The sequence below is a fragment of the Ascaphus truei genome, chromosome 5 (assembly GCF_040206685.1).
Source record: "Ascaphus truei isolate aAscTru1 chromosome 5, aAscTru1.hap1, whole genome shotgun sequence".
NCBI classification, from domain to species: Eukaryota; Metazoa; Chordata; class Amphibia; order Anura; family Ascaphidae; genus Ascaphus; species Ascaphus truei.
In genome coordinates, this window is record NC_134487.1 from 277292587 (window position 1) to 277309766 (window position 17180).

At 41.9% G+C, this 17180-nt stretch overlaps 1 protein-coding gene across 5 annotated transcripts in view; it reads right to left on the reverse strand.

Moving 5' to 3' along the window:
* LOC142495980 (uncharacterized) overlaps positions 1 to 17180 on the reverse strand; it is a 45460-nt gene that overhangs the window by 7526 nt on the left and 20754 nt on the right. For 4 of the 5 annotated variants that reach the window (XM_075602173.1, XM_075602169.1, XM_075602170.1 and 1 more), the window contains exons 4-7: positions 15684 to 15839; positions 11436 to 11552; positions 9182 to 9346; positions 6577 to 6629 (exon numbers count right to left, since the gene is read on the reverse strand). In XM_075602173.1, coding sequence (XP_075458288.1) covers positions 6577 to 6629; positions 9182 to 9346; positions 11436 to 11552; positions 15684 to 15839 — 491 coding nt within the window. The remainder of the gene's footprint in view (positions 1 to 6576; positions 6630 to 9181; positions 9347 to 11435; positions 11553 to 15683; positions 15840 to 17180) is intronic. The other variant, XM_075602172.1, reaches the window with a different exon arrangement.

A 17180-nucleotide genomic window follows, 5' to 3' on the forward strand; every position in this document is an offset into this window, starting at 1 on the left:
ATAGGTGGTGAAGTAAAGTTCAACAGATATTCCTGCAGAGGCAGAAGAACCTCCTATCAACAGGGCACACACACACACACACACACACACACACACACACACACACACACACACACACACACACACACACACACACACACACACACACACACACACACACACACACACACACACACACACACACACACACACACACACACACACACACACACACACACACACACAGTACAGATGTATCCAGAAAATAATAGAATTTCCAACGACCTTCATGTGGGCGTCAACTTTTATGGACATCTTAAATCTAATGATGCTTGGTACCACTAAGGGGGGCAGAGTAACACACCTTTTTTTAATTTTACTTCTAACGCACCACTACTCCATATTTACCAAATGACAAACCCATTTTCCTTTACTAAGGTACTGGATCCAGATGTAGATAAAACTACACACCCAGAACAACCACATTTTGCAATGACATATAATATAGCAAAGAAATTGGTTTAATAGACGCCGGGCGCCACTCACATAAAGGACAAAGAGATTACTCCATTTACTCGCCCCCACACGATTCGTACTCAAGAATTGATAATATATTTGCGAACCCCATTATTTTGGAAGTATTGGTTCATTCTGATATACAGTAGGATCTCTTACGTGGTCGGACCATGCTCCGGTTGCTATAATGTTTGACCCCCCTCATTTGCCAGAATTCAATCATACCATTGGAGGATGAATGACTCACTGCTGAACCACCCGGAGATTAGTGGGCAAACAGGAGAGACACTAGAAAATTATTTTCACATAAATAACGGGTCAGTGTAGTCCTCCGCAACCCTATGGGAAGCGCATAAGGCCACGAATAGAGAACAGCTCATTTCAATAGCGCCATATAGAAAGAGAAGGAAATTGGAAAAGCAAAAAAGGTTAACAAATAAAATTGTAACACTAGAAATTAAGCATTAAGAAAATCCATCGAGAAAAGTATATAAGATCTTAAATCAAGCAAGGGAAGATCTTTAAAAGTTGTAATTGGAGGATGTAGAAAAGGCACTTAAATGACCTAAACAAACGATAACGGTGATAAAGCAGAGCGTATCCTGGCAAACAAATTTAAAGGGATTAAATCTAGAACGTTGTCCCAGTTATCAAGACTAAAGTGGGAGATTTTACATATAATCCCTCACCGATAGCAGAGGAATTTGTTCATTTCTACATAACGTTTTATGATTCGTCAGTTACAACAGTTAAAAAAGCTGATCTAGATCAGATAGATGAATATCTGAGTAAATGCAATATCCCCAAGCTGTCACAGGAGGATCATAGGAGTTTAAATGCAAAATCACTAAAGCCAACAAAGGCTCAGGGCCCGGATTGTTTTTTCAAATTTACATTATAAGAACTTGATAGGGATTCTTGGGCCATGTTTGCTTGAATTATTTAATGTTTTTTTATAAAGAAATCAAAATCCCCTCACAAATGGCAAAGGCCAATAGAGTAGTAATTCTATAGGAGGAGAAAGATCCTATTTGCTGTGGTAGTTATGGGCCAATATTGCTCCGAAATACAGACTTGAAAATTAACAGTCAAATTCTTTACTTAAACAGATTAAATCAAATACTTCCCAGGCTAATTCACTATGAGCAGGTGGGATTTGTGAGTGAACGCCAAGCGTTGGATAACACGAGAAAAATTATTAATATTATTGACCATGTAAACAATGTAAAACCTAAAGATATGTTATTGGGCCTTGATGCGGAAAAGGCATTTGGCAGGATACGGTGGGACTTTTTAGATAAAACATTAAGCATTTGTGTTCTCAGGCGCGTTCTTTCAGGGGGTTCAGGCTATCTATCAGACTCCTGTCAGCCATGCTGAAACTACCAGGCGGGGATAGGAATCAAATAACAATCAAGAATGGGACAAGACAGGGGTGTCCTCTTTCGCCCCTACAGTTTGTGCTAACAATTGAGCCTTTGGCAGCTATCAAATTATCACTGAGTGTAGATGATATTATTCTCACGATAACTAACCCATTGACATCTCTCCCGAATTTACAGTCTATTTGGTGATCTATCTGGTTATAAAGTAAACACAGGGAAGTCAGAAGATTTAAATCTAACATTATCAGATAATGAGGTTGAGATCCTCAAGTAAAATTTCAATTATAAATGGAAAAAATACTAATTTGAAATACCTAGGGATATATCTTACAAGAGATTATCACTCATTATATAAATATAATTACCCGAAACTATTTTCTAAAATTAAGAAAGATCTACAATCCTGGAACTCCCATCAAATTTTTGGGTAGGACGTATAACAGCAGTCAAAATGAATATTCTTCCCAGACTTCTGTATTATTTCCAGACATTCCCGATCTCTATAATGTATAAAAGTATAAAGGAAATCCAAAATCGGATCATGCAATTTATCTGGAGAAATAAACAGCCAAGAATAGCTAGGTCAATTATGTTGGAAATTAGGGAAGTGAGAGGCTTGGCGGTCCCAAATATTCTAAAATACTATATAGTTTTGCATATGAAACAGATGATCTATTGGCACTCTCCGAGTAGGATGTACTGCATGGCTGGGTGGATCTGGAGAGTTCAGTCAAAAAAATGATTGGGTTGCCCTCCCTGCAGTGGTCGGGTGTTGGGCCCAGGAAGGGGAGGCAATATGAACCAGCGGTGATCCAGTTTACAATGAAAATCTGGCAGACCTCTTTGTTTGGTAAGCCAGGATTTCTCCCTGGCATGCAAGGACAGGGATACGATAGCTGGAGGGATAGGAGGATTTTAGAGGTGGGAAATTTACTGGAGAGGGACAAACTAATGCAGTTTGAGGAACCGAGGAAAAAATACAATCTCCCACAGTCTTAGATGTTTAAATATATGCAGGCCTGACACTTTGTAAAACAGAGCTACCGAGGAATAGAATTTCCTAGACCCACATTATTCGAAGAATTATATAAAATAAGAAAATACAAAAAAAGGTCTGATACCATTCCTGTACCAAGGTCTAACTCTAATGAGAGACACCCCTGCCCATCAATGTATGGAACAGTGGTCTTTGGATTTTTAGACAGAAATAACGAGAGAAGACTGGGACGATATAAGGGAGAACGCGGGTAAAACATCCATATGTACAGTAACAAAAGAAAACATATATAAAATTATGCAAAATGGCATTATACCCCCAAGAGATTAAAGCAGATGTATCGGTTCGGAATTCTGTAGGTGTTGGAGGAGATGTGGACAGACAGGAGATTTAGCACACATTTGGTGGTTCTGTCCGGCAATACAGATCTACTGGGAAAAAATATTGAAATTGGTAAAGGATGTGGTGGGTATTACGGTCCCGCTAGATCCAATCCTAATAATCCAAGCCAAACCTATGGAAAATGTTGACACCTGCACGCTCAAATTAATTTTGCATATATATTAACGGCAGCTAAGTGCGTGGAAAAAAACACTCCCCTGCTCCAGAAGAGAAGTCATTAGAAGAATAAATGAAGTTCAGCTAATGTAGAAACTTACCTCATTCCTAAATCACACTGCGAGGAAGTTTTATAGGGTATGGGAACCATGGGATGTAAGAAAATAGTTGAGATAGGCAAGCAGATTGAGTGGAGAGCGATGGGAGACGAGAAGTTGCCCATAGGTGGGAGAGGAGGGATATGAGGGAAAGGCCGCATGAGGAGCATTTTATCACTAAGATTGGAATTGTTAAGTTTAAAATGTTGTATGATAAGGAATGTGCATTGCTGATGTATAAAAAAAAAATGATGTATAAGATGGTTGTTCCCCCCCCTCTTTTTCTTTTTTGTACCCTGCCCCCTTCTCATTTTACTGTTGAAAATCTTAATAAAAATACAAGTTATTAAAAAAACACATTTTATGAAGCCTCTACTCTCCCTATTTTTAAAGCAATGCTTACATCTTTTTAACTTACAGTTCAGACAGCTCAGCTTTTCCACAATGTTTATGAAAGTATTTGAAATTTTTTAATCAGGCAGAGTACTGTTTAAGTCGATCTGACCACTGGGGAAATGTGAAAGTGGAGATAACACCACCCCTATTTATTCATTATAATATACGTGTCTCTGAGAGAAATATGAGAAGCAGAATATGCGGATTGTGCCGTCTGTTCTGGCTTCTCCGGGTTTGATGGCTCTCCACGAAATCCAGAGGGAGCACGATCAACCCAAATAAGAAGAAATAATATAGTACACTGTGATTGTAACGAGTTGGCTTATGAGTGGAATCTTGGCTCATGTGGGCGTTCTACTTACAGTGTGTAAGTATCAATATAGCCTCTCTCCCAACTGGGTACTGGTGCTTCTTCATATGATGAAGTTATAGATTTTCCCTCAGGGTGAAAGGATAAGAGCAAACGCAGTGCAGATCAAATGTATCAAAGTTATGTAAAAAGCAAGCACACAACATACACACATTTTAAACGTGAATATAGTGCACATAGAGATAGATGAGGAAGATTGGAGATAGCTGTAAGCGATATGTGCCTCTGCACACATAATGGAGACAGTTTTATGGTGAAATTATATCTTGGCTTTACTCCTTTATGGCCTATTCCTTTATCCAGGCAAAACATACAAAAACAACAAAATAACAAAGCCCTATCCCTTTGTAAGGGCTAACTTACTTCCCCTGACCCTCTCTGCAGGACTGGAGGGATATTCCCATTACCAGCCTATCACCCCAAAGTCTCAGGAGGTGCCTTAAGCAGATGGCCTTCCATGTCAATCTCTGGCAGGTTCCTGGGTCCTCTGTGTCCAGGAAATATAGGTCTCTGGATGTCTTGATCTCAACACAGCCTTTGTGCTCCAGACAGTGTCTGTGCGCAGGCTTCTCTGCTCTCCTGCTGTCGGCCCAAATGTGAGCTAATGAAATCTCTCTCCTATGTTTCACATGAGGCTTTTTACAGAGCTCTTATTAGTCCAGGTGGAGACTAGTTAATTGAGTGGCTGCAATTAACTATCTCTGCTGGATTCTTAGAGCTCTGAGGCTGCTTTATTTAAACAGGGATATGTCCCTGTTACAATAGCGCTGGAGAAATGTCCTTGGGGTCTGTATCTCTGTATTTCCCCATTGGATTTGAGCTGGTCAGGACGTCTCTCTGCTGGTATCCCTCATGGGCCCCCTTCGTGGGCTTCTCCGCGTCTGGTATGTCACAGCTGGTGTCCATCACGGGCTGCCTTCGCGGGCTTCACAGCGTTTGACGTTACTTCCGTGAGGTCTAGTCCGCGTCACTTCTGGTGTGCTTAGATCGCGTCACTTCCGGGTTTCGCTCTGCGCGTCTCTGGTAGTGTCTGCATGCAGCGGTACAGCTTCTGTCCTCTCTCATTGACTGGAAATCTCTACACGTTTCACAGCTAACACTGCTTCATCAGGAGTAAGTCAGGCACAGTACTGTTTACTGTAAGTCAATCTATCCACTGGGGAAATACGTGTCTCTGAGAGAAATATGAGAAGCAGAATATGTGGAATTGTGCCGTCTGTTCTGACTTCTCCAGGTGTTATGCCAGTGGAGCATGCAAGGACTAGTGATAGGTTCAACTATCTAAATCTGTTCCATGGAATTTTCTGGGTTTTTTAAGACCCAATCTGATCCGCACACCAAAATCCGAGCGTATTTTTAAGAATCCGAAGTTGGCTTCAAACTGGACTCCGAGATCGGATTCTTAAAAATCTGAAGTCGGATATGAATACCTGAAGCATAATTTTTGGGTGGTTGTGCTGCGGTAGGAGGAGTTACTGCCAGTAATTTGGGAGTACAATAGCTTAAGAAGTAAAACGACAGTAGTGTGTTGAATACAAATGCCATGGCTGAAATCTGAGTGTTCCGAGTGCCAAGACCAGCAAACATCAGAATGATGTCGTGACATTTATAGACGCAGTGACATCACCAGCGTGGTGGGAATGTAGAATATTGGGGAGATCTTGCATGTGCACTTAGACAATAATTTTTCTCAGAAATTATTTATTTTGGTCATGCATGTAATACTGGATGTATGATGAAGTGCTATAAGATATCAAAACATACAATAAAAGGTAATCATTAAGGAAATGCATTTGTTATGGATTATCAGGAGTTGCTTGCCCATGTTTCTATAGGTGTACAAAATGCAAAGAAGAATGCAAAAAGTAGAATGAGTAGCAGCTGAGTTGAAAAAGGAAAAAAAAAAAAACTGAATCAGGTATTTGAATTTTTGTTTTGTTAGATTTGATGTTGGTGTGCAAGCCCCAATAAAAAGGGGAAGGGTGGAAATGTACAATCGGCTATTGTACATTGCTGATAAGTGTCTATAAACGTCTACCATACAATGATCCCTGGCTGCACTGGAAGCACTGTATGCTAAGAGATAAAGGGGGAAAGCAGGGTTGTAGACCTGTCTGAGACGTGAATGTGCTCACACGTGGTATTTTTATTTGCTGTACCATACAATTATTCATTTTACTTAAAGCAACAAGCCAAACTTTGAAGAGCCTTGAAGTGGTCGGTAGAATCAGGCAGTAGGGTTAGCATGTGTAATTAGGGAGGAACAGGGTATCTCACCTCTCTCTTCTGCAAGGGGGTGTTTTCATCTAGCAGATGATCCGATATGCCTCCTTAGAAATCAAAGGAATGAAACAAGAGAAATCAGAGAATAGTTTAACTACTAACTATTCTATGTATTTGGGCTCACGTACAATTTCCTCTATAAGACTTAAGCAATGCTGTGTAATGTTTGCTTCGCTGATGTGAGTGGAGTATCAGTTGTGGACAATGTAAATATCCTTATAAATAACTCTGTAATATATATATATATATATATATATATATATATATATATATATATATATATATATATATATATATATATATATATATATAAAACTAAAAAAGAGAAAAAGTAGGGTCAAAAAGGTGCACTCAAACACTGTATATTGAAAAATAGAAAAAATTGGACTTTATTGGCAAAAAGTATAAAAACACATAAAACAGGGGGGAAATTAATTGCACATATGTGCAGCTTAGTCCGGGCATCAGCATACAGAGCTGACTTGCAGCACATTATAGGGTCACAATCAAATGTGATTTTAGCTATGTGTCTTATTATCTTTCACCATTATTAAGAGGTTTATGCATATTTATTATATATTTTTTCTGTGGTCTGGACTTACTTACCATTCATATTAATTATTACTTATTGCTTTGGATCGGCCGATCCTAGTTACACTACTTGGGGAAAAATTAATTTTTCCCCTGGTTTTGTTATGATTAATCTGCAATAATATATTGTTACTCTGTTTTGGTTCTCACCAGACTAATTGTACTTCTTTGGTGTCTTTATGTTGTGTCACATAGCGATTTGTTATATGATCTGTGTGGGTCTGTTTTATGTGTTTTTATACTTTTTGCCAATAAAGTCCAATTGTCATGACAACGCAGCATCCTTTGATGCCACGCAGCTATTTTCACAGGAGCTGCAAGGGAGACACTCACAAGTTGCAGGGGAAAGCAGGAGAATACTGGGAGACCCCGCACCACGCCGCCACACCCCCCAGCAGGTAAGACTTGCCAGCGGGCAAAATACACTTGCCCTAGGTGAGTGAGCGCGTGCATTTGTCGAGATATATATATATATATATATATATATATTTAAAATATATTTTATATATATATATATTTTTACATATACATATATATACAAAAATGTAAATACAACTGTATGCTCATCTGCATGTCTTAGGCAGGTCTGCAACTCTGCCTTTCACCATTATCACCCAGCACACAGCACTTTCACTGCAGCAAGGGATTCTGGGAAATGACATGCAAATGAGCACACAGTGCCACTTTTTGCTTCAAAAACCATTTTTAACATGGTTCCCTATAGGCTTAAGCTTGCTGCATGGTCACAGCTTTGAGCACAGCCAGGGTTAAGGTGCATACCCAGAAAACCCACCCACAGACAGCTGTTTCGACCTTAATGGGTCTCATCAGTGTGGGGTTGGTTAACTGGGTATGCAGAGAAGCTAAAGGATGGGGTTTACCATACTGAGTTAAGCTATGGTGAGTAAAAAAAGTGACAAAAACCCTCCACAGCAAAGCAAATATGCAAATGTAAATACAACTGTATGCTCATCTGCATGTCTTAGGCAGGTCTGCAACCCCGCCTTTCACCATTATCACCCAGCACACAGCAGATATACATATCGTCGTTGTACAGGTAAGACTCATTATTTGCATTTGTTTACTTTTTTTCACGAAAACAGGCTTAGTAAAGAAATATAATTCTGAGGACTCATTGAAGGCTCCTAATCTTCAGAACGTGTCATGTCAAAATACCTTCCTTTTTCAGGAACAGAATTGTTCCTGTCAAAAATAACATTTAATGGCCTTTTCCTCAGCAGTCACAGAATGTAGTTAATTACTTTTACCTGTACGCCGACGATTCAGTGCAAAGCATTGCAAAGCTAGGCTATCCCCGATGCTGCCTTACAAAACAAGGCGTGAAAATGCCAGGAAATTCACAGTTATGGCTACACTGAGATTCTTTACTGACTTATTAGGTCACAAGCATTATGCATTATGTGTCATATCATCCGCTATTAAGCAGAAATAATATTTCCTTTATCATGTAATTTGTCATGAATAAACATATGCAGAATTCTGGTCCCCAGAAATATACTTGGCATTCAGTCTGCTACAGTGTTATTTATTTTAAATGGTACTGTACCTTCTAGTTATCATATAAAGCAATGCTGCCCACTAGGGGACTTTAGGAGAACAGCACTCTATCAGTTACATGTGAATATGTGAATAGATGGACAAATACTGTACTTATTTTTATTTATTCATTTACATTACATACTACTGAGACTGTAGGCAGATTTATCTGAGAACAAATTATTTTCTACAAAGGTCTAATGTTTGGTACCTTAGATACAGGGAGAAAGCTGCAGTACTTGCCCAAAATCCCACTGCAAAGATATCAACGACCAACGACTGAAATTAGTGAAAGTTGGAGGTTCCAGATCAAAAATTGTATTTTCATTTAAAAAAAAATATAGACAATACTATGGGACGCCGGTGCAAAAAATCAGCGAGACTCAGAGAAAATCAGTACGAACGCTTTCTTATTCTGATTATATATTGCACACTATATTATTTATTGTACCATTGTTGTTGAAGACCTCCTCCTGGTCAGTGAGAGTTAAAGAATAGTTCATATCCAGCCATGCATGAGTTGTGATGTCTGACTCCCGTTCTGTTTCTGTCACTGGAAGATCAGCAGATGAACTGGTAACTTGTGGCAACCAACTGGGATGGTGTGGTGGGAATTCTGAAGCAGAGACACCACAAAAAGATATTAACGCAAGGAGCGGATAAAACACCGTGTTCAAAGTGAGGTACTGAATATTAATGCTTTTCTGTATATTTTCCCACCTAGCATATCTCTGTTCTAGGGAAGAAAGCCAATTATAAAAGTATCTTTTCCACTCTGTTATATTCATGGGTTGGGTAATTGCATTTAATCTGCTTGTTTAACACGGTAATGCTTTGTCGTTGCAGGGTACAACATACCTTTTTTTTTTACTGTAATGTACATTGAACAATAGAAAACAAGGAAAGAGGAGAGAATAAGAGAAGGGGGAAATGAAGTTATATGCTTATGGAAAAGAGATCCCTGTCTAATGAAGGGTCATTTCTATGGGTTTTGGTTTCAAGAACAAAAAAGGTCTAAACTATTTTTTTTCATGTATAGAGCAAGCTTGAGGTTCACACTTTGATCATTGTGTGTTGCTGGCTAGAGATATGTAAATGTCTTCAAATGTGTTTTGCAAAATGTTGCCACTTTTGCCAGAATGTAGCAAAAATGGCAGTATATTAAGAAGTATGTGACCTAAATGTGGGGTCGTGCGACCTGAAAATGGACTTTTCATGCTCGGTAATTTTTTTTTTGGGGGGGGGGGTGAAATTTGGTTTGCAAACTTCAGTGAAAATGTTGCTCTCTATTGCTGACATTTTGAGAGGTACAAGGTCTATAGCAGGAGTGTGCAAACTATGGGGCACAATACTTTTTGGGGGAGGGCGCAACGTTTACAGAGGCCCCGCGCAGAGAGAGCACGGCCTCTCTAATTTACTTACCCGGCTTCAGTCCACGCGTCATCATGGCAACGCGCCGTCATTTGACGCCTGTTGCAATAGAGACATGGCGTCAAATGATGGGGCGGGTCATGTGGTGTGACGTCACGTGACCCCATGGCGTCATTTGATGCTGCAGGGGGGCACAACACCCGAGGAATGCAGGCAGGGGAGACGCAGCACAGGAAGTTTGCGCACCTCTGGTCTATAGAAGGGGTCGCCAACCCGTGGCCCATGGGCCTCAAAGTTGCCCTTAACAGCATTTGGAATGGCCCGCATGATAATGCTTGGGGAACAGCCTCTCTGGGAGGCGTGAGCTCCACCGGTTTCCTTCTCGGCTACCTGTTGCTCTTTCCCCCCCGTAAATCAAGAGACTTGCTTCTTCTGCTACCTTCTTCTGCTGCCCCGTGCCCAGGCAGCCAGCTCTCTCCTCAGATGCAGGACATTCTCATGCCATTCTCCCCCACCCTACTTCTGCATCCACCGAGTCCCCAGCTCCCCACTGCCACGTGACTGGAAGCTTCCCACCACCCCCAAGGTAAAATTCTTAGAAGGGAGGGGTGAATTGAGTGAGGGTGCAGTAGGACAGTGGTACAGTGGCAGTAGGACAGTGGGGGTGCTGTAGGACAGTGGCACCGTGGCAGTAGGGCAGTGGGGGCGCAGTAGGGCATATGTGCCCATTTATTGGCACACCTGAAAAAAAGGTTGGCCTGCCCTGCTCTAGAGAGTACTAGAGAGGTACTGTATTTAGTGTATGTCACAGATACTGTATGATGTGGATGGCTCTGTGTACTTTGTAGCTGGTACAGCCATATACCCGAGCTAAAGGTGTCTATTGGCTCTGGCTCTATAGATATGTTATCTTTGAGTGTGGTAGAATTAGAAGATACTATGGATGTGGGGAAGGGAGCAGATATCTCAGGAGAGTGATCAGTCCCAGCTATAGTGCTACTCACACCAGGTGATGGCACTGTGGTAACTATAAGAAAATGAAAAGTTTTTCGAAGAAATGTAGGACTATTCGGAACCACTGTCCCATGGGATTAGGATTTAATAAAACAAGTACATTCTTAAAATGTCATGATGATATGGGGTCATGGAGAAGGTGGTCATACATTACAAGCTTCTCACATTTGGCACTGTCTCCAGAAGAATATAATGGATCAAAGCAAGACTTTCTTCACTTTGCTACAACTCTCCAATGGTTTATGAGGGGCTCAGTGTTTATGTTACAGTGTGAGAGGAGCAGTGTATATTTAGATACAAACTGGACAGTTTTTGTTTACCTGTGCTCAGAGAGTCTACAGGGTCTGTCTCATTTCTCGCATCAAGCGTGGTTGGAAGGGGCTGAGTGTCAGAAGAGGTAGACTTTCTCACAATATTTAGTCGAGCTGTTGTAGGAGCTGCAATAAAATGCAAACAGAAAACCCAACTTGATTCCATGCCGTCCTGGGCTGTGTACCAAGTCCTTGTTATCTAACAGTGAGCCCAGTGCTTCCTACTTTAGTTTATTTATTTTTCACTCAGTTTTGCTTCCTACTTTTATAGAGTCCTATGAAATATATAATGACTTGGAGAACAAAGACCGAATTATAGAATGCGACCGGCTGCCGGTCCTCTTGTGGCTGGGCCCCGGCTCTCCCTCAGCTGCAGGCTTCTCTGTCCCACGTGCTTCCAACACTGGTGCGCGCGGCGGAAGCTGGGGGGGGCGCGGCGTGGCGCATGCACAGCGCTGCACCGCGATCTGCGGTCTGGGGGGGGAGAGGGAGCATTTGCGATGGGAGGGGGCATGGCGGTGGGTTTGCAGGGGCGTGGCCATGACCTCACGCAGCTGGTTCATCCTCATTAGCTGAACCGCCAGCGGGGCATGGCCACGCCTCCGTCACAAACTACGATCTTAAATTCCCCTGCCTGCCTGAAAACCTGTTGCACACCGCTGGGGAAAGGTGCGCGACAAGGTAGTTACTGGGACTGGATTTACTGGGGCGGCGGAGTTTGAACGCACAGCGCACGCCGAGGCGTGCACTGTAGAAGTTACTGGGGCCGCCCCCTAGGGCCACGTCAAGGCTGAGAGCGAGCGCACTCTCGTTCGTACGCCGTGACGTTAGGCGCTGAATTAGCAGGGGCGATTACCGTGTAGATGAAAATGTGTAGTTGCATGTGCGGGGGTGGGGGGGCACGTTGGGGGTGTGGCTGTGATGTCACAAAGCTGGTTCACCCTCATTGGTCAAACTGCTCACGTGACGCAGCCATCGCGCTACAAATTCAAATATATTTGTCTCTGCAAGCAACTGAGCGCAGAGCACTTACAGACACATACGTGCGCACTTTCGACCCACACATTGCCATAATGTGTTTAATCGCGCTGAGCATGAGCACGCACAAACGCTCAGCTTCACCCTGGACGCAGCCTAAGTAAAAGGCCTGCAGCTGAGTGAGAGCCGGGGCCGCGATAAGTCCGGCAGCTGGGCCTGGCCAGAGGTCAGCCCAACTTGCAGCATTGGCCAGGCCCCCGCAGACACCGGGCCCAGAACACCTGCTGTCCCGCCCTGTAGGCGGCCCTGTTGCTTATGGCATAGTCCAATTGGTTTAAGTTTGAAATTAAATTGTGAACATAATTTAAACATTTACACAAATGTATGGGTAAAAAGCAGTGATTCCCAACCATGGTGCCGTGTAACGCTGGTATGCCGTAACCCTCTGCCATCGGTGTAATTGTCCCTAGGTGAAAATCTCTACTGGAATCTGAAGGTGGAAGAAATGCTATGCACCAAATAGTGAAATAAAATGTTGTGGATATACATTGGTAAGACTGTAAACTTTCAAAAAGGTTTTAAGCCCAAAATAGTGAGTGACTGAGCAAGATATTGCAACATGTAACTCAGCAGCAATGCCGTGAATGAAAGGACAAAGCCTTATAAACCAAAATAAATAAGTAGGTGATACACAAAATGGTACTAATGTACAGTATCAAAAAAACAACAATTCATGTGCTGAGAGCAACTTTGCCTAAAGTCACAACCCTAAATGTATCATTTATACCTAATGTTTTCTATTATGCTTCGTATATGTTATAGATTTTCTAAGTGTATGTGTGAGACATGTTATAACCATATCTTTTGCATAAATACAAATATGCGTAGACATTATATTCCCAACGTGTAAACATATTGTAGCACATCTACATACTCATGAAATACAGACATAGAACAAATATTAAGCACATGTATGTAACACATTGGTATATAAAAGCATTTCGTTAGCCACAGAACGGTATCATCTATTTATTTTTTTATTTTATATATATATATATATATATATATATATATATATATATATATATATATATATCGCAAAAACACATGTATATATTACTACTGTAGTCCTGACAATTTAACCAATAACATGTTATACTGCTAGACAATGTTAAACGTGCAGTTGCCCATAATATGACCTATTTTGAAAGTGAGATCCATGTGATGTCCTTTAAAGCAGATTACCAGAAATAATTAATTTGTTTTCCAACAGTATCGGTTTTTGATTGTATTTAAATTTGTATTTTAAAAAGACCCAACAGCAGCGTGTGCACATGGCAACTCCTGCTGTTTATTCTCTTGCCATGGTGCTCCATGCAGACAACCATACAAACGTTCTTATCAGCAAAACAATATCGTATTGTTCCCAGATAAGGTCCCAGATAAGGTTCTATGAGGCCTATGAATGTCGATAAGTGAGTGAGAATTAGCAGACAGAATGTAGGTTTTGGGTTCATTTTGTAGGAATAAGATACACAGTTTAAAAAATAAGCGAGCAGAGGAAAAACTGTAAAGGTAAAACAGACATCCTGCTCTACATTATGGTATATATATATTTTAAGTAAACATGCTTTTCTTTTTAAAGAAAGAGCTACTAAAATGAAGAAAGAAGAGAGCAGGAGGATACAACAGAAACATTGAAATATGTGGGAGACGGTAGAATATATGTCAGGAGCATGATCAGTGCTTGCTATAGTGCTGCTCACATCAGTTGGTAGCTATATGACAATGAAAATCAATGAAATACCCAAATCCTACCATTCTGTCATCTTAACTCTATATCAGCATTAGATTTAGGTCCAGAACAGGGTCTCCAACTGTTTCAGACTAAGGCTAAGGCCCCGCTCCCAGAGTCAGCGCACACGCACTGCTGACAGGCGGTGCGCTGAGATACACAGACCGCGATATGCGGTCTGTAGGGAGCGGGAGCCGGAGCGGGAGGTGGGCGGTTTGACAGGGAGGGGGGGCGTGGCTTGAGCGGAGGGACCCGCTACTCTCCCCCCCCTCCCTCCACGGACTCGGGCTGGAGCTGGAGCTTCGGTAAGTATTAAACACACACACACGCAGGCACTCACGCACTCATACACACACGCGCGCACACACAGGCAGGCACTCACGCACTCATACACACACACACACACAGACAGAGGCAGGCACTCACGCACTCGGGCACACACTTACAGGCACGCACACACACAGACACACACACAGAGAAAGGCACTCACCTGCTTTCACTCCACACTCCTCCCCGCTCCCCGAAGCCTCTCCTCCTCCCGAAGCCTCCCCTCCCCATTGGCTCACAGCCACACACGTCACGCGTCAAAGCTAGAAAACACCATTCTCTGGTGTCTCCAGCGGCTGACGCGCGACAGCGTGTAGTCAGCTGTGCCGCCAGTGGGGACCGGCTCGCGAGGATTCCCCTGCTGGTGGGGAACTCGCTACATTGCCGCCCGCGCCAACGAGCGCAGCGGGACCGAGGCCTTACAGTAGGCTGCGCTTATAGTGCCTGCGACGGCGACGTCGCTCGAAAACAAAACAATTGACTCCAGCGCTTATAGTAAGCGCAATGGCGACGGAGCGTCTGGAAAATTGGTAGCCGGGTCTATTTGATTTTTAGAGACAGTCGCCACATGTGACTGTCTCTAAACCAATCAGAGAGCGCTGCCCGCCCCCTTTAGTGACGTCACGGGCGACCGTCGCTAAAAAACAAAATGACAACTTTCGCGGGTGGCGACGGGTGACATCATCGGTCGCGTCACCATCGCCAGCACTATAAGCGAAGCCTAATGTATGACTCTTCTGAAGCAATGTGACATGGGTCTAGGATTTAAGAAAACAAGGATATTCTTAAAATGTCATGATGATATGGGGTAATCATAGAAAAGGTTGGTCAGACATTACGAGCTTCTCACAGTTGACACTATCACCAGAAGAATATAATTGCTCAAAACAAAACTTTCTTTACATTGCTACAACTCTCCAATGGTGCATGAGGCTACGCTTATAGTGCCGGCGACGGCGACGGTCAGGCGACGGTCGCTGGAAAATCAAATAGAGAAGACTTCCAGCGATCGCGACCAATCCGCAATGCATTTGTTTTGCCGCAAAGCTGCGTCGCTGGCACTATAAGCGCAGCCTGAGGGACTCAGTGTGTATGTTGAAGTGTGAGTGGAGCAGTGTAAATTTAGACACAAAGGGGACATTTCAATTTTTTTTTACCTGTGCTCAGAGGGTCTCCAGGTTCTGTCTCAATTCTCGCATCAGGTGTGGTTGGAAGGGGCTGAGTGTCGGATACAGAAGTAGAAGACCTTGCAGACAGAGGTAGGGTCTTGCCTAGACTGGTTGTCACAATATTTGATCGAGTTGTTGTAGAAGCTGAAACAGAATGAAAACAAAATATCTACCCTGACTCCATGCCATCATGGGACTTCTACCAACTCCTCGTTATCCAACACCGACCCTAGTGCGTCCACTTCATTTTTTAGTGCTCAGTTAAAGAAACACCCTTGCTCAGCCTACAGTTTTAGGGTGATGCAAAACAGATAACTAAAGGGAAACATGTAAGGTGAAAAGATCACTGCTATATCTGCACTCAAGGCACCATCGTGGATATAAACAATTGTCATTAATCTTTAATAACAACAACACTTGTAATAATACTGGTGAAAAACCGTAACGTATAAATAAGCAACGTAAGTTTCGCGTCACGAAAGGACTTTTTTTCAAGGGTCACCAAAGCAACGATCAGGCAGGAGTTTAAATAGTGTATGCATTGTCATAGTAACTAACGCGATTGATTAACCACCATATTTGCCGTTGCTTCTGAGAAGCTGAAATACCAATATATATATATATATCTATATATATATCTATATATATCTATATATATAGATATATTTATATCTATATATATATATATATATATAGATATAGATATATATATATATGGAGATTGTTACAATATTATTCAATGCCGTTTCTATAAATAGATATTATCCGATTTTTGTTCCAAAATTCATCTACGGTATATGAAATGAATCATGATGTAATATATTACATTTTTGAAAAATACACATCAACAATTGGTAACAGTTATGGTTTAATCTTTGGAAAGTATATTTAGGAGTAATCTTCATAGTTAGGGGATAGTAATAATAATAATAAATAATTAATTCTACCTACAGTATATGTAAATTCTATATTCTTTAGTGTATCAACAAGTGCTGTAATCACTATGCTTGTTATTATTCTTTGCTTTGATTTGACATTAAAATTGATATTTTGATCTATTTCTATTGTAGTTCTTTGTTTACTTGAGTGGTCAAATAGAACATAGGCCTAATTAAATTAATTATTATATGACACTATTCAGAATCCTATATACTGTACATGCCCTATCAGATAATAGTCTGAGATTTTCCTTCATGTAATCTGTGGTGTTTGAAATGACTATATCCTTTATCAGATTGGTTTGATTATGATGGATTTATTATTTTGCACTTTTTTCAGAGAGTTCGGTTCCTCTTTAGGGCTGGGACCCGCTGCGCCCGGCGGCGCGGGCGGCCACACGAGAGTTCCCCACCAGCAGGGGATCCTCCCGAGCCGGTCCCGGTCCCCCCTGGCTGCACAGCTCACTACACGCTGTGACGCATCAGCCGCTAGGGGATTCAAGAGAATTGTAATCCCTAGCGTCGACGCGTCACGTGGTGTGGCTGT